Source organism: Boleophthalmus pectinirostris, unplaced genomic scaffold, assembly GCF_026225935.1.
Source record: "Boleophthalmus pectinirostris isolate CB_2022bp ecotype Guang Dong unplaced genomic scaffold, ASM2622593v1 HiC_scaffold_10, whole genome shotgun sequence".
NCBI classification, from domain to species: Eukaryota; Metazoa; Chordata; class Actinopteri; order Gobiiformes; family Gobiidae; genus Boleophthalmus; species Boleophthalmus pectinirostris.
Window position 1 is genome coordinate 13,758,230 of NW_026570971.1, and position 21,797 is coordinate 13,780,026.

The 21,797-nt window shown below is 38.1% G+C and overlaps 1 protein-coding gene across 3 annotated transcripts in view; it reads left to right on the forward strand.

Moving 5' to 3' along the window:
• Positions 1–21,719, forward strand: part of fancm (FA complementation group M) — a 33,730-nt gene extending 12,011 nt beyond the window's left edge. For 2 of the 3 annotated variants that reach the window (XM_055161055.1, XM_055161056.1), the window contains 20 exons: positions 329–460; positions 904–1,036; positions 1,137–1,229; positions 1,312–1,398; positions 1,470–1,645; positions 2,655–2,861; positions 2,961–3,198; positions 3,333–3,481; positions 3,865–4,029; positions 11,605–13,072; positions 13,163–13,251; positions 14,501–14,569; positions 14,707–14,826; positions 15,781–15,940; positions 16,399–16,505; positions 17,433–17,890; positions 18,422–18,515; positions 19,035–19,353; positions 20,128–20,422; positions 21,216–21,719. In XM_055161055.1, coding sequence (XP_055017030.1) covers positions 329–460; positions 904–1,036; positions 1,137–1,229; positions 1,312–1,398; positions 1,470–1,645; positions 2,655–2,861; positions 2,961–3,198; positions 3,333–3,481; positions 3,865–4,029; positions 11,605–13,072; positions 13,163–13,251; positions 14,501–14,569; positions 14,707–14,826; positions 15,781–15,940; positions 16,399–16,505; positions 17,433–17,890; positions 18,422–18,515; positions 19,035–19,353; positions 20,128–20,422; positions 21,216–21,327 — 4,671 coding nt within the window. In that variant the 3' untranslated portion in view covers positions 21,328–21,719. Of the gene's footprint in view, positions 1–328; positions 461–903; positions 1,037–1,136; positions 1,230–1,311; positions 1,399–1,469; positions 1,646–2,654; positions 2,862–2,960; positions 3,199–3,332; positions 3,482–3,864; positions 4,030–11,604; positions 13,073–13,162; positions 13,252–14,500; positions 14,570–14,706; positions 14,827–15,780; positions 15,941–16,398; positions 16,506–17,432; positions 17,891–18,421; positions 18,516–19,034; positions 19,354–20,127; positions 20,423–21,215 lie in introns of those variants that run through there. The other variant, XM_055161057.1, reaches the window with a different exon arrangement.
• Positions 21,720–21,797: the final 78 nt, after the last annotated feature.

The window sequence follows — 21,797 nt, forward strand, 5'->3', positions numbered from 1 at the left end:
TGACCTCCCCCTTGTTATTATTCTGTGTAGAGCAGCTGCTTCACAATAATGCAGTGCCAACCAAATAGTCCCATCCCTTCAACTGTGAGCTCTGGGATAAAAGCATTGGGCTTAGATTGTCTATTTGACAAACTACTTCTATTTCACTCCCAATTACTCTGAAAGCAGACCAGGAAGATGGGTCCGCTATTAGTCTGTCATTATGTGTGCTCTTAAAGTAGGTCTGCTGTTCAGACCACACACTTTGTGAAACTGGAGTGTTACCGATTTCCCAGGAACTGGCCTATTACCACTGACCTACTTGTGATATTTGTGCTGTTTTTTACAGGTGCTGGAGAAGTTTATGTCTCGCCTGGTTCAGAACCGGGTGATGGGACATAAAGATCTGCGCACACTTAGCAAGTACCAGCTCATCCTGGCCAGAGATCAGTTCCGGAAAAACCCACCTCCGAACATCAAGGCATGAAAACTTTGTGATAAGTGCATTCATAGCTCCCTTTTTGTAATTGGCACAGCAAATGTAAATAGACAGTGCATGGTTTGGTTTGACAGGTTTTTATATCAGATGCCCTTCCTACCACTTGTACTCCAGTACTGTACACATTGTATACTTTATTTCTCAAAGAAACAATATATTTGCTTTTTAATTACTGTATTCTTATAATGAAGTACATTCATTCATACTACGTATAAATCTATTTCTTGATGGGTCCCAGGCACTTCTTTATAGTGAAGAGAGTCAAAGTTACTTTCTTTGTGGGTCCATTGAACCTTTCTTCAGACTTTCCCTAATCATATCTTTCTTTAAAATTATTATAGACATGTTTGCATGAAATCACTTCTTTTTGCCTTGAAATTAATTCTTATGCTCCTTCTTTGTGCCTCTACCCTGCTCTCCCACAGGGTCCACAGCAGGGGATGCTGGAGGGAGACTTTGCCCTGTGCATCAGCCTGTATCATGGCTACGAGCTGCTGATGCAGATGGGCCTCAGGTCTCTGTTCTTCTATGTGCAGGGCATCATGGACGGCTCTCGAGGTCAGCACTCCACCTTGTGATGATTACTTGTACAATGAAAAAAACCCTACTCTAACCAACCCCCACATTACATTTAAATCCAACATTTGTCTTTTCACAGAAATGTCCAGGGCCAGAAATGAACTGCAGAGAACTCCCACTTTTATGGACCTCTACCAAGAGATGGAAGTCATGTTCATGAAGTCACTAGCTGGTACTGCATTTACCTGCTTAAAATGACCGTACTAATCTGCAAATATTTTTTGCTGACTTTCTCTTTATGCTCTCAATTGTAGGTCCAGAAGAACCATTTGTCTACAGTCACCCCAAGCTCCAGAAACTGGAAGAAGTGGTGCTTCAACACTTCAAGCAGTGGCCAACAGGTAACTGACACAGTGACACACAATGATACACAATGATTGATACAATACTGCCTGCTTCTCCTCTCCTACAGGTCTGGCTGAAACGGTAAGCACACGTGTGATGATCTTTTCGTCATTCCGTGAAAGTGTGCAGGAGATAGCTTCCATGTTGAACTGTCACGGTCCTCTTATCCGAGTCATGACTTTTATGGGCCAAGCTTCAGCCGGGAAGGGCGTCAAAGGATTCACTCAAAAAGAACAGCTTGAGGTACACACTAGTATAAACCATTATATCTTCAGCCAATCTTCTCTCTGTAAAAGCATGAATTTGAATAAAAGCATTATTTGAGGCAAAGTTCACCCCCCCTTCCCCATGCTTGTAATTTTTAAAGCAATATTTATTTGAATTTGAACCAGTATGAGTCAGAAAAATGTGGTGCATTTTCCCATATTGCCAGCCCTAGCAGCACTATTAGCAACAGTAGCAGAGAGACACTATGACTATGTTTAAAAAAAAAAAAGGATGATTATCTGATTTCTGTAACAACAAGAACAAATTTGCTGTAAAATAAACTGTATGAACTCAAGAGTTGAAGAAAAGAGGTTTGACACTGGAGTTCTAACACAGGAGAGGTTTATTTACCATCATTACCGACCCACTACCTGAAGGCATGAATCCTCAAGACACTGAGAGTGTTGTCCGTTCCAGTCTAAAGAAGTTCAGTCTGGCTTTGCTTCTGTTGTAAGGAGTGTTATACTTCTGATGTAGGCTAAAATAACAAGGACAGAGCCAGCAGTGGCTGTACTTAGTACAGAACAGAAGTTGAACTGCCCTACAATAATGTGGCAAAAACAAAAATGAAAGAGAAAATGTTAAAGATCAAAGTTATTTTGAGTCATTTTAACATTCTTTGTACTTTGTCTCACAAATATAACCTATTGATTAACTGACACATGTCACCGGTTGTTTTAGATGGACAAATGTCTTTTTGACAGACAAAAAACACACACCAATCTTTAAATCTAATTATTTGGTTCTAGTTATCTGATTTTTACTGGCATGTACCCTCTGTCAGTCTTGTTTGTACTTGTTCACTATGTAAATATTTGATGCAGCAATTATGCACACAGCTTCCTGTGATAAATAACCTCCAACTGACAAATGGCATACATGGTATCAGTTTGCATTACACCTGTTTTAGTAAATCCTACACACTGTGTTGCCTTTACATACATTGTTTTGAAATCAACCATAAATGTATTGAAATATGTTCCAGGTAGTACAAAGGTTTCGACAAGGGGGATTCAACACTCTAGTGTCAACTTGTGTTGGGGAAGAAGGTCTGGACATTGGAGAAGTGGATCTTATTGTGTGCTTTGATGCGCAGAAGAATCCCATTCGCCTTGTGCAGCGAATGGGACGAACTGGGCGCAAACGTCAGGGGCGCATCGTTGTGATTCTGGCAGAGGGTCGCGAAGAGAAAGTAAGTTCTGAGCCAAGAGTTCAAACTACATTTTCAACACAATCATGAATGTCTGATATCACTAATGTCAAATGAATAATATAAATGTGCAATTCTTAGACCTACAATCAGAGCCAAAGCAACAAGCGCAGTATATACAAGTCTATCACCAGTAACCACAACGGCTTCAGCATGTACCCACACAGTCCTCGCATGCTGCCTGATGGAGTGAACCCAATTCTCCACAAGATGCACATCATGTGTGGGCAGTTTGAGCCCCGTGAGAGCAGCAGACGCTCCAAAGGCCGGAGGTCTACTGCGGATGGAAGGACTTCACTCATTCATCCTTACAGTCTGAGTTAGTACCTTTTGGATCAAGGCTAATATACTGATATTACCATACTACTATTTTTATATTAAGAGCTTATGTGCTTTAGGTGCTTACAAAGAAACCAACCATGCCAGTGTTTTATTAATTTTCTTTTACTTCAGTCCAACAGGCCACTTCTGTATCCAATGGTTTTCTTAACAGCACAGAATATTCTGTATGGGCCTCCACCATGAAACTGGATGAAGATGAGGCTCATCCAATTCTGAAGCCATCACGTTTTCTCTCCTTTCCCACAGATCTGCACAACCAGGTTTTACCTTTTACACATTGTATTGGTATATTTCTTGGATCTCTTCATTCATCTGCATTTATTCTCTGGTAATAGATGTAGATGACATGTTGACTCTGTAATATGACACATGGTGTTGTGTGAATGATATGTCATGTGAAATGTAAACACGTGTGTCGTGTGTACATGTATGGGTGTACTTGTAGGTGTTTGGGTGTACATGGAGGATGTGTACATGGAGCTGTACATGGAGGTGTACATGGAGGTGTTTGGGTGATTGACAGGAGGAAGTCATACATAACCTTATTCTGTTTGTTTGTGTGAAGGATTAGGCTAATATCTAAAACCTGGATTATTGTGTCTTTAACTGACTTGTTCTATGAATGTATGTGTATTTTTCAAAGGAACAGGAGTGCACAAGTGTTACTCCGTCTCGGGAGCTGTCTTTGAGTGAGTGGAGACACTGGCAGAACAAAAGCTTACCCACACATGCTGTAGAGCATTCACTTCGCTGCCAACACTTCATCAAAATTATGGAATTGATCGACCAAATGAAATATGAACCTGAGGTGAGAACATGTGGCGTATATGAATATATATTATATTCATTTACTGTTGGTCAGAGTTTGACTCCCAACAACGCTTGTGAGCTATATTTATCTTGTTCACTTTATAATGAAAATCATCAGATTGTGTGAGGCAGTGGTGCAGTGGATTGCTCGCTTCCTAGAGAATTTGATGTGGTTTGTAGAGTGTATTGTGTGAATTTTATATGTCCAGACCTATGCAAATCCAAAACAGCAGCAGACTAAAGTGAGCCTTTTAAAGAGATAGCTGTCAGCTGAGCTGCATGTGAACTTACAGATAGGGTCTGTGTAGAGTGTCTACATTCATCTCTTCACCCCGAGGGCCGGTCTCTGACACGATAAACGGCCTCTTGTAGTTTTAGTATTCAATTAATTCATTTGAATTTATTTTTGCTCAATACTATTACAACACTCCTTTTGTCAGATTATTTTTGCAACTGACTTTTCATCCTAGTCCTACATTTCAGAATTGTATTCATTTTTAATAGTTTAATTTAGACCCAGCTAATCACTGCTCAGAATTAACAGCTGAAATTGATGTGTATATCCACGTAATAATTGTGACTAACTGTTCTTTCAATAGCACTGAAAAAACAACTGTTGAGGCCTTACGTCATTAGTTATCATTTTCCATTGTGAGTCACCAGTTAAATTAAACCAAATTCACTGATCTAGATTGAGGCCGCCTTAGGCTGTCATTATTGAGTTTGTTACATGATTGTTTATTCACATTAATATTACACAAAGAAGTCAGTGTTTGCCTTGTTTGGGAATATTGCCCTAGCTTCCTATCTTACCCCATTTGTATGGAGTCTGCAGTCAATAAGATTGGTCTAAATTCTTGAATTCAGGTCAGAGATTAGTATCGGGTCAACTATTGGCTGCTAACCCCTCTTGTGCTGTACCAGGATAAGCCCACCTGTGAAAACAAAATGGTCAGAGATGGGGTTGTGCTTGTAGGTCATCAAATCATGTGCACAACAGGAGTCTTAAGTTTACTAGGTTATTTTTCAGGTATTACTGATAATTTACTTCTCACTAGAATACCATTATTACACCACTCCTAACTGCCCCCGATGTTAATTAAATGTTTTCACAATCTAAATGAAATCACAGTTTGTATGGACACAGTTAGCAAATCGCAAAGATTGTAAGTTTTGAAGGGCTATAATTTCCTCAACAAACAATAAAATATCCTGTCTTATTCTGCATAAAACTGTTAACCCTGTAGTTTATTTCTCTACAATGGTGTGAAATTAGATTTATTGTATTAGTTTCTCAATTCATATTTCAGTTTTTACGTCAATTCTTCTGGACATGTTTAAAATGTGAACTTTGATCAGAATCCTATTTTTAAAACATAAATTGTCAGTCAAATCATAATCACAATCACAATGCTTGTCAGAGAAATCACAGTTGAATATTTTTCCCAAATTGTTTAACCAAGATGGAAAGTATATTATATTTTTAATTTTATTAAAGGTCCTATATTGTGCAAAATCTACTCCTGTGAGCTTTTCCACCTTGTTAATATCATGAAGCTCTGGTTTTCATGTTAACAGGTGCCTTTTAACTTTAGATCAGCAGAGATTAGCAATACCAGGTCTGAAGTTATAATGAATCTAGTGTGTAAAGCTTAAAAACACAGTGGAGCACTTCCTGTTTTGCCACATGACATCACAAAGTGTAACATATTGTTTTCTGCTTAAACCTAAATATGCGGGGTTTCTGTGTTAAACGTGTAAATGAAACAAAACACAACTCCAAGTACGGTATGTTTCTGTTGAGGAAACAATATTATATATAACAAAGGTCAGAAAATAGAGTAATATAGGCCATTTAAACAAGATGAATTAGCCTGGTCTATAAAACTTGTCTATTTGTTACAAAAGAGAAAATTGTTTTATTGTGTACTGATCATTATTTGGCTTGTTGATGACTTGGAGACCCTCTGACCTTTCACCTAAATCACAGTATACACCATTAGTTTAGTTCCTTGGCCACAGACAGCAGCCTTCCCTTTGTCTGCTCCGTGTCTGGTCAGGCTCAAAATCCGCCTGTGTGCGTGCTAGCCTCCGCTTCTCTTTCTGCTTGTTATGATTGGTGGACTGCTGATTATGTAAGGCCCTCTCTGTATGCTTACATAAACCCGGGAAGCTGAAAGTGGGTCAGCATGTGATGACCTACATGTATAGAGTACATTGAAAAGGAGGGGACTAGCGATCGGAAATTGATGCAAAAAATACAATATATTAGCATAAAAATAAGTTTGAGGGAAAGATTATATTTATAACATTAAAAGAAACAAGATTAATGCTACTTAGCAACAGTTTGGTAAAGTAGAAGTAACTTTAAAGTGATTTTATCCCTTAGCAACAGTGACTCACCTTCTAAATCTCTCTACATTATGCATTATGATGTTATGTTATTGACTGTGTGGGTTTGTTGGTCTGTTATTATTGGTATCAGTTCATTTGTTGTCAGATCTGTATACAGATTGAAAGGGTTTAGGTATTTTTGATACTTATTTTGCCTAATCCTATTTCAATGTTAACCCTATTTTTTAATTCATTATATTACAGATTATAGATGTTTGTATGAATTGTGCCATTCCATAGAAACTACACTCTTTTCTGATTTATGTTATAATGTTTCCTCATCAAAAATATACCTGGAGTTGTTTTGTTTTATTCACACATGTTTAACATACAAACCCTGCATATTTAGGTTTAAGCAGAAAACAATATGTTCCACTTTGAGTTTTTCTTTCAAACCGAAAACATTCAGTTCCACCTTCACCTTGTGATGTCATGTACAGGAAGTGCTCTGCTGTGTTTTTAAAGTCCATGCACCTTCACTGGAATCATTTGGGTGATTTCAGCCCTGGAATCGCCAATCTCTATCCAGAGAAAGGTAAAAGGTAAGCTGTTAACTTGAAAACTACCACTTCATGACATCACAAGGTGGAACAGAGCATTTTAAGCTTTAGAGATGTAGATAGTCTAAAAATAAAGGATTACACAAACATGTGTAAACAAAACTCAACTCTGGGTATGTTTTTGAGGAGGTAACAACATTCAAGCTCATAAGAGTCTATTTGTGTGTGTGTGTGTGTGTGTGTAGAGATTCAAAGGCCAAAACTATTTAAAGAAGTAAACAAAAGAGGCACACAACAACCCCATGAAATGCTGGGTCACTGCTATACAATACATGAATCACTATATAGCACTTTTGAATGAACACTAATGTTAGTATTTAGCAAAACGATGTTAAAAAAGTAAACAAAAGAGGAGTAGAACAACCCGATAATATGCTGAGTCACTGCTGTAAAATACTAGCCAGACTGGTGCCACGTAGTGCCTCCGCTCAATTTAATTTCTCTCCACCGACTAGATCAGGAATCAGAATACACTAGACGGTTCGCAAAAACCCTGGAAGTGCAAGTTCGGGCACCAGCCAATCAGCGAAGAGTCATATATTGTGTGTTGGCAACGATTCCCGAGGATTTAAAGCCGGAACAAAGAGAATGTTTGGTGAATTTTATAAAGGGGAAAGATGTTATTGTCCTTCTTCCTACCTGATTTGGGAAAAGCTTAATATACCAGTTGGCCCCATTAGTGGCTTATTATATACATCATGACCAAATAGCAGTGATTGGTTAAATAAAAAAAGTACCCACCTACCGTCAAGCGATCGCTGCGAGATCAGACAGTTTCTACTAAGTGAAACTGGCTGATGAATCAGGCTAATAAAATACATGTGTCACTAGATAACACTTCTGAATGAACACTAAGCTTAGTATTTAGCATCTTAATATCACCATTAGTTTAACATTTGTCTAACTGCAAAATTTATGTTGTGACCACGATCCCAGACTTTATTCAGAGTACTGGGTAATTCAATGCATAATACAGACTGACAGATTTTGCCCAAGATGATCAGGAAATCTTCAGTTGACTTTCTGTAAAGATGTGAGTTTTGGCAGCTGTCCAATCATGCAATCTGCAGTTATGTTTGTGTGTGGTTATTAATTGTGGGGAATGAGCAAATAATAATCTTTCATCAATCTATAATTATCTCTTCAGTTCAAACAAGGTGAAACACATCAATCATGTAGTTTGAGATTATTGCAGGGCCTGCATTACGCTATTTTCTGATTTATGTTTTAATATTGTGCCTAAAAAACATACCCGGAGTTGTGTTCTGTTTCATTAACACATGTTTAATACACAAACCCTGCATATTTAGGTTAGAGGTTCTTGTGTCAAAAAGAAAATATTTTGTTCTGTCAAGTGCTCCACTGTGTTTTAAACTCCAAATACCTTCACTAGAATCATTTGGATGATTTCAGCGTTGGAATTGCTCTACTGAACTAAAGTTAAACGGTAGCCGTTAACTTGAAAACTACCACTTCGTGATGTCACAAGGTGGAACAGAGTATTTTGGGCTTTGGAGATGCAGACAGACTAATAATAGGATTACTCAAATGTGGAAAAAAACCCCAAACACAACTCTGTTTATGACGAGGTAACAACATTAATTTGTAACATACTGTAGCTTAAAGATCACTAGAGTCAATTTAGTTTAATACAGAACCTTTAATGTAGAAAGGTATGTATTGTCACAAAATCAACCCTAAAACTAGTGTTGAAATTTGCTTCTCATTTGATGTAGCCAGGCTGCCACCACCTAGTGCCTCTGCTCAATTTCATTTCTCTCCAGCAATTAGGTATCGGAATATACTAGACAGCAAGAACCCCAGAAGTTGTAGACCGTGCATCGGCCAATCAGCGAAGAGCTGTGAAGCCATGATGTCAAACTCAAGCTCCTGTCTGGGTCCCTTTTGTGGTACAGCACAGCATTAAACAAAGCGGTCGAGACGGATGTAGTTGAAGCCATACATTCTGTGTTGGCAATGATTCCCAAGATCGAGGATTTAAAGCAGGAACAAAGAGAATATTTGGTGAATTTTAGCAAGCGGAAAGATGTTATTGCCCTTCTTCCTACAGGATTTGATACATTACATATGTCCCAATAGCTGCGATTGGTTAAGTGAAAAAAGTACCCGTCTACCGTACCTAATGAATCCTAATGCTGCAAGGTCAGACGGTTTCCATGAAGTGAAACCGGCTGATGAAACAGGCTACATTTGAAGTACCAATATTGTTAAAATCATAGAAATATATATTATAAGACCACACATTTTACTATTGGAAAAACAAGTATTGTGTGCTGAAAATTGGATTCTGATGTAAGAGATAACTTCCCATTCTCCTTGTGGTATCAAAATAGATCAAGACTTTTCCTTTAGTGCTTAAACAGAGGTTGGAATTTCAGTAACATGGCAACACTAAAATTTGATTGTGAGCTCATTTCTGTGATGATATGAATTTGATTAACAAATTATCTCTTGAATGGAGCTCAAACAAAAGCATTTTTTCCACCCACACTTCCTGTTGGTCAACCTCAACACTGCTCTGAGAGAGTGACAAGTAGATTAAAAAGGAGAAAAATAGAATTAATTCATTTAAATTTTTTACAACAACTAGCATGCTATCTGTGCTTTACTTGATACTTGGACAATAAAATGCTTTATAATTTGTGCCAGACAGCACACCGCAGAAATATTTGGACCTCGAGAGGTGTTTATACATTATATCCGTGCTGGACTAGACAAGTTTCGCTCAAATACATGGAAAAATATTGGGTACAGTCCAACTTGGAAGAAGCAGATGACTTTACTTACGTCTTCATTTGGCTCGATGAAAACTGGGATTCATTAATTTTTTTGATTTTGATATTTGTAATGCCAACCTGTTCCTTAACTAGTCTTTGAAGTAGACCTATATGTGTTACGTGTACTCTAAGATGTGTATTTCCACCATTTTCTTCAGTAATTCGGGGAAATAGTGCAGTATATCTAGGTCAAATTGAAGCGGACATTTTTGGGAGTCCATATTGTTCTTAATTTGCGCAACAGTGGACAGGAGACGATCTCTGCGTGGTGCTAATAAACCTTGTGACCTGAAAGTACAGAACACAGCGGGTTCTGCCAAAGCTTTTCTGGGTTAAAAGTCCAAGTAGTCAGTAGACAGATTCCACGTCTCCTCCTATTCACTTATTTTTCATCAAAATCGGGTCACCTGCATTTCTCAGGTAATGTAACAGATGAGAGTGGCATGAGCACTTTCAGCAATCATTCGCACCTTGGTTTTATATTTACCACACTGACTGATTTTCCACGAATTAATAATCTAAATTCTCTCAATCTCCATTTGCTTTAATAGCATGTGATAGAAAGTACTTAACAGGTCCTAGGCCACAGGGCAAGAACAGATTAATCATAGTAATTATTAGTTATTTGTGTTTTAGCGGCTGAAAAAAAAAGAAAAAAGGTGATGTAAGCTCTGTTGCTGCACAGTGGCATAGTGGTTAGAGCTTCAACCTCACAGCAAGAGGTTTCTGAGGTTCTCCACATGTCTGCATATGGTTTACTCCGGTGCGCTGAGTTCTCTGATCACAACTCCTTTGTAAAATGCGTCAAATGTCAGTGGGGGTGTGTATCTTGGAGTGTAAGATAGTTTGTATTTCGATTCTTGATACATGATTCAGCCTAAAAGTAGTAGGGGAAGGATAGATTTATGGAGTTTTCACTATAAATTTTGGGCTTTTCAATTTGATACAAAACATTTACAATAAAAGGGAATCCTAATTCAAGAATGTTTTTTTCCATAGCCAATGCTGATATAAATTAGCCTGATTCACCATGGTTTCATTTCGTAGAAACCATCTGACCTCGTAGCGTTAGAATTTGTTCTCGATGGTAGGTGGGTACTTTTTTTCATTTAATCAATTGCTGCTATTTGGTCTTAACGTATGTAATGTGCCGCTGACGGGGCTAAGTGGTATATTAAGCTTTTCCCAAATCCCGTAGGAAGAAGGGTGATAACGTCTTTCTCCTTTATAAAACTGACTGAACATTCTCATTGTTCTGGCTTTAAATCCTTGATCTCAGGAATCGTTGCCAACACAGAATGTATGGCTCTTTGCTGACTGCCTCGTGCCCGAACTTGGACATCCAGGGTTTTTGCAAACCGTCTAGTGTATTCGAATTCCTGACCTAGTCGGTGGAGAGAAATGAAATTGAGTGGAGCCACTACGTGGCACCAGCCTGGCTAGGTATCAATTGCTCCAGAGAATCCAGAGAAACTGCTATCTGATGAACTCTGCCAACATTTTTGGTCACAATATTTTTAGGCTGATGTAGGGCCGCTTTTGGTCATTTTAGCCAAGATATTTGAATTTTGCTCAAACTCATCCACAGCTCTGTTTTACTACAAACTGGATAAAAGAGTAGTGTAGTCACATTTCTGCAGGACCTTCTTTAGAAGAGTTGCATTACTCTTTATCCATAAGGATGCAGCTGGATGGTTAAACAGAATATCAGCCTCTGCTGGAATTTTAAGGCCGATATGCTAAAAAACAATATATCTCTTATTAATTTTTTTTTTCAGCCATAAAATCAACCTTTAACTCTGCCCTGTGTTCATCTTTTAGGGGCAGTGTCACTATGAAGATGACCTTCGGCCTTACCTTTCTGAAGCGAATTCTAAGAATGCACAGAAGAAATCAAAGCCATGTGTGAAACCCAAAAAAACAAGTCATTCATTTTCATATGACCCTGACTTTATCACCGAGGAGCCTGAACTGAACCTACCGGAGGAGGAGCAAAGATTTCTTGTTGAAAGTGTCGCTGCTGTTAAAACTACCTCACCAATACCTGTGAATAACAATTGTATCGATCTGTTAGAGGATGACTGTATTTTGAATGCTGATCCAGAGCATATAAAGTCCAGTCTAACAGATCATAACCCTGATCATATTCCACTGATGTTTAATGAGGATGAGGATCTTGAACTTCAGGCCATGTTTTATTTGCCAAATTGGGGATGTCGTCTTTCTTCGATTAAACCAGTAGGAAAGGACAGAGACGATAATTTAAAAGTTATTCTTGCAAATGTTTCGGAGCTCTTGTCTCGTCCGCCACCATCGCTGGATTTCGAAGATATTTTGTGCTCAGTTTCAGAATTTGTCTCACCAAAGGAGCTGCCATGTCAGCCATTTCAAGTCAGTTTCACCCTTGATGATGAAGACGAGGAAGAGGAGATGGAGATCAATGACAATACAAACTGCATGGAAGATTTAGGAGCTAAAACCCCATCGGATAAAGGCAATACAGTTCAAAACAGTCCAACATGGGAAGAAGTTTTTGAAGATGATGTATATGAGGAAGATGCAAATATAGAAACAAAAGAGAAAGTGTTAAAATGTACAGAAAACACAACTTTTAAACCTGATATAAATGAGAGCATGGATCTATTCGAAGATGATGAAGCCTTTTTACAAATGTCAATTCCAGATGTCCCTACACCGGAAGATTCACCCATTCATCAAAAGGAGCAGGAGAACTGTGAAATAAACAAATCAGAAATTTTGGAAAATGTTGCCAATACTACAAAAAGAATGGCATTAGGGAATACACATATTGATAATTCTCTCATCGTCAAAAATGACACTAGGCTTGCAAATGAATCTATAACTGTTGAAGAGCCGATATGTACGAGAAATGTGCAACCTGAATCTTTAGAAAATTCGAACGATTTATTCTCTGTAAACTTTGATCTTGGTTTCTCAATGGATGATTCTGAGGAGGAGGAGATCACCGAAGCGAAATGTATACCACCATCTCCACAACCTAAAACCCCTCGACTCTCTGTTCAAGTTAGCTCCAGCTCCTCCACTCCCTGTACTGGTTTTTCTAAGCAGGAGGGGTCATCTGTGCGGTCCAGAGAAGCCAGACTGTCCACCCCACGTTTGGCACACTTGAATAAGTCTGGTCGCTTCCCCTCCTCTCCCCTGGGTGCCACAGGAAGTGCGCTCCCTTCTCCAATCTCCTCACTTCACACCTCAGCACCTCGACGCAAACTAAATCAGACCAAAGGAGCAGAGAGTGGGAGGAATCCAGGTATCACATTCAGTATCACATTTTTTTATACACCCTTTTTATGAAAGTATGATGCCAGCAGGTTTCTGGTGTATTTTTGTTGGTTCTCAGTGAAAAGCAGCACTGACAGTGAGGAGGAAGTGGTGATCCAGAATCGAAAACAACCCAAAAAGGTCAACTATTTCTCATCTCCGGAAAAGGTAATTTTTGGAGCAGAGTTGCAAAATATATCACATCAAATAGAAATCCAATTTGAATGGTCACATTGAACAAATCAGTTATTTAAGCCTAACTTCTGTGAATGACCAAATCCCCTGTCTCCATGGGGATGTTGTGTATAAAATTTGCCAATTATAGTTAAGATAACATACATGTGATTCTTATTAGTTCAGCAGTTCATAATTCTGTCTTTTTTTCTAAGGCCAATTCTTCAGGATTTCCACTCATCAATCAGAACTAAGGTTTCCTAGAAATTACAATGACATAATTTCCCTCAATTTTTTCAGACCTAGTTGACACCAAGAGCATACAATAGCAACTTTTAATTTTAAAGGTCCTATATTATGCAAAATTTACTCTTGTGAGGTGTTGTTACCTTCTCAAAAACATACCTGGATTTGTGTTTTGTTTCATTCACACATTTGGGTAGTACTGTGTACATCTCCAAAGCTGAAAATGCTCTCTTCCACCTTTTGATGTCATGAAGCGATAGTTTTACCATCAGTTCAGAGTTTCTATGTTAGCACATGACATCACAAGGTAAGTGTTTTCTGTCTGAGAGAAGAACTCACTCTAAATATGCAAGGTTTGTGTGTTAAACATGTGTGAATGAAACAAAACACAACTCTAGGTATGTTTGTGATGAGATATGTTATGCTCAGAAAATTGCCTAATATAGGTCCTTTAAATATTGTACTAATGTGGCAGTGTGGGTCTGTAGTAGAACTCACAGAATTACAGAAAAAACTGAAGTAAAATAAATTTAATTGTATTTATAGATCATTGATGTTTTTATGAAATTGTGCCACATTGCTGCCTCACTACCATTCTTATAAATATTGACTCTTGTCACTGTGAAGGTCAAAAGTAATCCACAATAATCAGCCAAGCCAATTCCACGTCCATCTCTTGTGTATAGACTGATGATATCTCATTCAGACACATCCGTCCATCTTCTCCATCAGGACCCGCCGTTGTCCTGACAACCATCTGAACTCTGCTTTTAAAAACATCCTTATCTCAGGTGGAACCGTAGACACTGATAACAGCTAATGGACCTTTTCATTTGTTTGTCTTTCTGTCCTCTGCCCGTGATGACAAGACACTACATATCTGTGCTACACTTCTACACACATTCATAATTTAGTATGGCACTGGTAATTGTCACATTGCAATACACTGTGAATACATAAGGGTCGTGCATGTATTCCTCATGTTCCCTGTGACTAGACGAGAAATGTCAGTGACGTGGACTCCCCGTTTATTCTGAAGAGGAAACGTGTTGCTGCACTTGATACAGTAAGTTTTAATAATCAATATATGTCATTACATGCATACAGTTGGGATTATATTGTACATTATCTCATTACAATGTATAATTCCACAAACTGTAATGTTATATTAATATTTTAAATTCATGATATGCTTTATCCCAGTCTAGTGAAGTGGAGAAGGGAGCTATATCTGATGATGATTTCCAGAATGACACAGTCTTCACAAATATCAACCCTGGACCAGGACCAAAAAGGAAACATCTAAAACAAGGAAAAGACCAGGTATTTGTTTGTCTGTACACCGGTAACATTTGTATGAACCAAAGTGACCAAAAACATGACCACTGAGATATAACACAGGTGTATAGATAGAAAGATTTCAGATATTTAGGTAATATGCAGAGCTGTAATAAGTAGTAAGTGCTGATTGATTAGTCAACGAAAAAAGGCAAAAGCTCCCAAAAGTAAAACATGTTTCTATGTGTCTGACCCAAACTGCACTCACAAGACTAACTGCAAGTACTATAAAACAATGCATTTATATACAGACAGATTAAACTTTTCATTTTAATTTAATTTAATTTGACTTTTACATATACATAAATGCCAACAATAATACCAAATCTTCAGATCACTCACTCACAACTTCTCTTTTCTGGTGATGTCCAATTTAAATCCTTATAATCTAAATGAAATTGTTTAGTCGATTAATTGGTTAATGGTTTCTTAGTCAACCAAACTTTGTATTAGTTTAAAGGCCTACAGACCTACTAATATAATGTCTTCTGCAAACCGTCGTTTAAATGTGCAGATACAATATTGATATCGGAGGCTGCTCTATTGATATATCGCCAAGAGTATTTTTTGGTATATTTTACTAAATTATTTTGTTACAGTGCTACAGTTTTGCAGCACTGTTTCGAGATAAGTATTGTATCGTGGCCTGTTTCGAGGTATGTATCATATCAACAACTTCTTAATGATACCCAGCCCTAATCACATTAATTGTCATAAAAATCGCAATTCAATGTTTTGTCCAGCTATCAATTTTAGTATTATCTCAACATCTACCATTGCCCTTTCCCACTGCACTTAAATCCCCACACCGCTCATCTCTGTTTACAGAGAAAAACCCAAATGCCAGTTGTAGAGCTAAATACCACTGGTCCGATTAAGAAGTCACCTTGAGCGCGTATCAGACCTGACATTTTCACTGATGTCTCCTCTCTCCATCAGCGTTCCTCCTGTCGCCGAGTCCACCAGTTCCTGGACAATGAGGCCGAGCTGTCCGAGGATGAGGATGGCGTGTCCAGCGATGAAGAGGACGGAGAGGAGCAGAACCGGTCACTAGAAGGCTTCGTGGTGGACAACTCTCACCTTTCCCAGGGGCTCAATGGTACAGTAATAGTATATAGGGCTGTAGGTCTTGGTAAAGACCAAAAACGGTGTGTGGAAAAAGCTCTCAAAACTATTACCCTCTCTACCTATCTGACCCAGTCTGCACTCAAAGAATAGACCTGCACGGTAGTTCAAGATCAAAATAACTTTATGGAGAAAAAAGCACTAGGAAACTATGTATTTATATAAAGACAGATTAAACTTAACTAACTTTACTAAACACTAACAGAGTAACTAACTAACTCACTCACAAAATAACTCCTATCTGCTATCTTGTCCAATATAAATCCTTATAATGTAAATAAAATGATTAGTTAATTAATACATATTTTGGTCGTCTAGGGACCATGGATTGATTAATTGACTAAACAACTAAAGGACTACAGCCCTAATAGTATGCTTACAATCTGATGTGGTTGTTGATAATATATATATATATTTTTTTTACATTTTTAGAATCAGAGATGCACGGGGTTTATCTCAAATCTGTCCGAAGTCCTGCGATGCTTGGCAAGTTCAAAATGTCCTATAAAAATCGTCATAACATGGATATATTCTCCCAGGTATTTCAACTTCAGTGAAATTTTTTATGCTCTAGTTTTTTCTCAGAAATTGATATTTGGATTTAGGAATAAACTGAAGACAACACCAAAATGTCTAGGGATTTTGTTACTTAAAAAAAAAAAAGAAAAGTTGGATCATTGGCTTATTATTGATGTTAGTTTAACTGATCCTACAAAGCCTGTTTTTGCTCTCAGAGCGATGACTATAACCCAGGGATTTACTAGTTCATATGCGTACATGCCCTGATAATCTCACACACATATCTCTTATTACTGACCTCTTATGGTCATCTTTCACAGACTGCACAGATGACATCCTTGTTTTTGTACTTAGACTTAGACAAACTTTATTGACCCACAAGGGAAATTATTTGGACACAGTAGCTCACACATCACAATATATCAGGGGTGTCAAACTCAAATTCACAGAGGGCCAAAATTAAAAACTGTGACTAAGTCGTGGGCCAAACTAAATATCAACAACATCTGCATGTTTATATAATAGTTTTGCTTAAACATTGAATTCAGAACACTTCTAAACTTGTACTACTGTTCTACTGGATATCTATGATGTGCATATGTATGTTTGTATGTACATACGTGTGTACTTGCATATATATGTAAGTTTATGTGGATATGTTTTTGTATATATGTGGGTATATTTTTTTTGCAAATGACAGGTAAGCACTCCAATGGTGATTAAAATTAAAAAAGAAAAGAAAAAGTGAACCACATGATTATGTAAAACAATTGGGGTAGGACTCCATAAGTTTTTTAAACTTCATCCTACTCCTTTTGAGCACCAGGTCCCAAATATGTCATGTATATATCACTATTTTTGGTATTGTTTTTGAATTTTGTTGTACCTGGATCAAACAAAGAAATAGATGAAATGAAATGAAATGAAACTTGTAAAATGATTTGCAGGTCCCAGAGATGGATGAGACGTACGCCGAGGACAGCTTTGTGGTGGGCAGTGATGAAGAGGAGCAGAGTGAAGACTACAGTGAAGAGGAGGAGGAAGGAGTGGGTCCCCTGCTCCCTGAAGAGTCTTACGTGGATGGCAGGAGACAGTATGCCACCAGGAGACGAGTGTTCCTTCACCAGGCCAGAGCCAAGGGCAAAACACATGTACCGCCTGCAAACAGAGGGGGCACTAAAGCCAAACTCGCCCGGGTCATACGCATACAGGACTCCAGTGATGAAGAGACGGAGGGCAATGATACAAATGCTGTGGTGAAAACAGATGATAGGTCAAATTCAGCTCATGGGAACAGATTGGAGCATCAGAATGGTCAATCCTCCTCTTCATCTATTGCATTCAAAATGTCGAGGCAGAGTCAGGTCCAGAAGGCTTTACCCACAAATGAACAACGGGATGAGAGGTGAATGAACGCTCTAATTGTGTTGTTCTTAATGGCAAGACACATTACACTCTCAGTGCATTTTCAAGAGTGTAAATACAACACTATGACAGAAAATCGAGATTGTTGGAAACAGTGAGGAATAGGGATATAACAGTAACTAAAATATTGTGATGTCGTATTGTTAAAAGTCTCACAATAATATCATGGACTGTCACAATATATCGAATTGCAAGATCCTTTGCTTAAATGCATGGTTTTATAGTACCAACAGCTTATAGACATAGGGAACTACATATCCCATGATTCTTTTCAGTCCTAACAATATGAAGAAATATGTTTTTGTGAAGGTGTTTTAAAAGCAAAAAAGTGTCCTATCTATAATAAAGAAATAGGCAGGGCTAAAGTTCACACTACACGTGTTCCTCAGTCGTTGTTTAAAAATTAGGTACAGGCCCTTAAATGTTTGTAATCCAAGAGGAGAAAAAATACTTACAATATTGACATAAATATTATATTAAACTGTTTTTTTTTTTTTTTTTTGTCTTTTAGGTACCGCAAGAGAATAGAAACTGAGCATCTCCTCTCTGATGAGCTGGACTTTGTGGAGTCAGAATCTCTTTTATCCAACAACGTTTCTGCTCAGGTAAACATTTGTCCTTAAAGGGGACAAATTAGTAAAAATAGACTTTTAAAATCTTTTGACCATTTTATAATGATCCCTTGGCATAAGACTACGTTGTGTCTATGTCCAGCTGCATTTGAGTCCTAAGTACTGCAATTTTTTTCTTCCCTTACCCCAGTTACTGCCCACTTTGTGATTAATACTTGTAATTACTTATGCTACTTTTCAGGTTCATAAATGTCAGAGTAAACACACAATTGAAAATCTGCAGTTGTTTCTGTAAAATGCAACTATGAGGAGACAGGCTTTATCAGTTGTGCAGTTAAGAATAAGAAAGTAAAAGTCACTGGGCCTGTTTCTATTATTAAGCTGACCATTTTACAATGAACAAAATGTAAAAAATTATCTCTGCTTCTGTGAGCCCCCCCCCCACTGTTACTCATATTCATATTCTCACATAATGCATTAGCTTGAACAGATTATACAGCCATCTACTCACTATATACGCAATATCTAATTTAATCTAGTCTCTCCTCCCAGAGCGCCCCCTCAGCGTCTGCACTGGCCCCCCCTCAAACCTGTGCAGTGGACCAAGTGCGCCTCCTGGTGGACAGTCGGTGCCTGACAGGAGCTGTGGAGCTCGTGACCTGGCTGCGGCAGCGTCACTCTGCTGTGGTCCATGTGTGCTCTCTGGACAGTAGCTACATCATCGTGAGCGCCCGCATGGCTGTGGAGAGACACAGCCAATCAGAGTTTGCCTCCGTTCAAAACAGGAAGCGATTGGTCGAGAGGGTCAACAGATTACAGACGCTGTTTGAGAGAGTGTGTTTGATTGTAGAAAAAGACCGCATCAAGCCAGGTTGGTTATTATACACAGACAATTCACAAATAAACAGCAATACTGATTTTTTTATGTTAAAATGTGTCAAAAACATTCCTGGATGTTCCAATCTTACATGTTATGAATAATCCTGAATGTTTAAATTGTCCCCTTGAGATTAGGCCGCACCTCTTCACAAGGGCATCATTGCCTTCACTGCACAGCTTCAGCGCTAGCAGCTATTGTTTTTAGCCTTGTTTACTCTGCATGACTCCTATGTGCATCAGTAAGTGGAGGTCCAGCGCCCTCTGCTGGCATGTATTGTTTGTTCCAGACACATACTGTAGCATAGTTTAATTATTCATAATATTTAAACAGTTGAATTTGATTAGATTAAATACATTTAAAATTGAATTCACACAGAATATTACATTTATATACTGGAGACTGATCCTTGATGTAACCCTATTTACTACTTACCTAACCTTAACCTAAACCCTCACCATAACCTATATTATCCCATATCTGAACTTTAAATCTTGTTGGTCTATAATTTATACAGAATTTACATTATGGTGACCAAATTTACAGGGAGGCCTCATGATGTGAATGTGTACACAGTGTGGTAAATACCTGCCCAAAAGAAATATGGCTTGAAAATCCAAAATGACAATTGGTCTGTAATAATATAATTTGAGATGGATAGCACGTAGACTTTTTATTGACAGTCAATGTATCTTTATAGTGCCATATTTCAACATCATGCTGGTTTAGGTCCATGTGACAGTGTATTCTACATTTCACTCACCACAGGTGACACAACGCGGCCTTTCCAGAGAACACGTTACTACGACAGTACTCTGGTCGCTCTGGTTCGCTCAGGGCTGAGACTGCTCTGGTCTAATGGCCCTGAGGACAGCGCCGCTCTGCTGGTGGAGCTGGCCCGTCTGGAGCAAAGGAAGTCTCATGGGATCTCCGTACCCCTGGAGGTGACGGGTGCGCACAGGCAACAGGCTCTGCAGATGTATCTCAACTTACCCTCAGTCAACTATGTGCACGCGCTCAACTTGTGCCACAATTTCAGGACAGTTGGCCAGCTCATAAACAGGTGAGGTAACAAGTTTTCATGTTTTTCTTCTTCAGCCTGTGGTATAAAATTATTTATCATAATTTTATATCAGTCCAGTGTGTGTGAAGAAACGTTGGGGGGAAAGAAAAGCAAATTTCAGGTTCTACTAAATTGAATAGCGGCCGTAATTTCAAGTTTACAGTCTTGGACTATAAATAAGCAAAAATGGAACCCCTTTATCTAGGTTATCAATACACAAATATCCAAAATGCATTTTTCTGACTTTTTAAATATTATTTTAAAGCCGCAGTAACTAACAGTTCAGCCAAAAATTACACTGCAATAAAAACTTTTATTTTTTCCCATTTTGTTATTGCACCTGAATAACTGCATCCTTACATCTCCACAAACCACACAAAGGGCCTCCTCCTTTTTGTTTCCATGGAGAAATTGTTCCTTTGGTTATAATATTTCATAGTATGACAAAATGTATCAACCTCCAGTGAGAATGTTTCATCTTTCTGTTTCCATGGAACCATGCAGATGACATGCCACCTCCAAAAAGTTAAAGTGTACCTTTAGGAAAAATAAAAGTTCTGTTGGATAATAACTATTGTGTAAATTAGGTGAGCTTTGGCCCTTGACAGCATCTGCTGTTCTATGTCCAACCAGGAAGTAAAATTGCATAACTTCTCTAAAACTGTCTAACTAGGAAGGATTGTAAGTGTACATTTAAGGATGTTATATTATGAACTACATTTTAGTGAAATTCATAACCTATGCTCTAGGTATCAAGACTAGCATAATAAAGAATTTTGTTCTTACCTTTCAGTTCCATTGAAGCCATACAAAAGGGAGGCTGCATGAGCCGCTCCAGGGCAGAGGAGGTCTACAGATTTCTGCGATATTCTTGTGACTCTTTTCTCATGAACACGTCAAGATAGAACCAACAAAAGCTGTTTATTCACAATTAAATGAGAACAAGCCAACGAAATGTGCAATATACTAACTAATAACTCAATGCTGCATTCTGGTTTACATGTACAATTTTCAGTTCTATAGTAAAAAAAAAAAAAAAGAACCAATAATGATTTAGATTTACTATAGTTTATTTAGCAGACTGAGTTAATGGGAGAAGTAGACGTGAGTTTTTTGTTTTTTGTTTATACATAGGCCAATATGTTGGTTGTAAATGCATTATTTGGAGTAACTACCTTCGACCGCACAATCTGTAAAATCAGGGAGAAATAGTTTAAGGACTTGTGTGTTAGCATAACTTAAATTATGTTTCTGTGTAAATAATTTATATTTTGTAATAAAAAGCCATTTTGCTATAGTTGAGTGTTTTAGATGCACCTCAAGTTGCTCATTTATAATATGCTGAAGTAAACACTAGGGGTCTCTAACCCCTAAC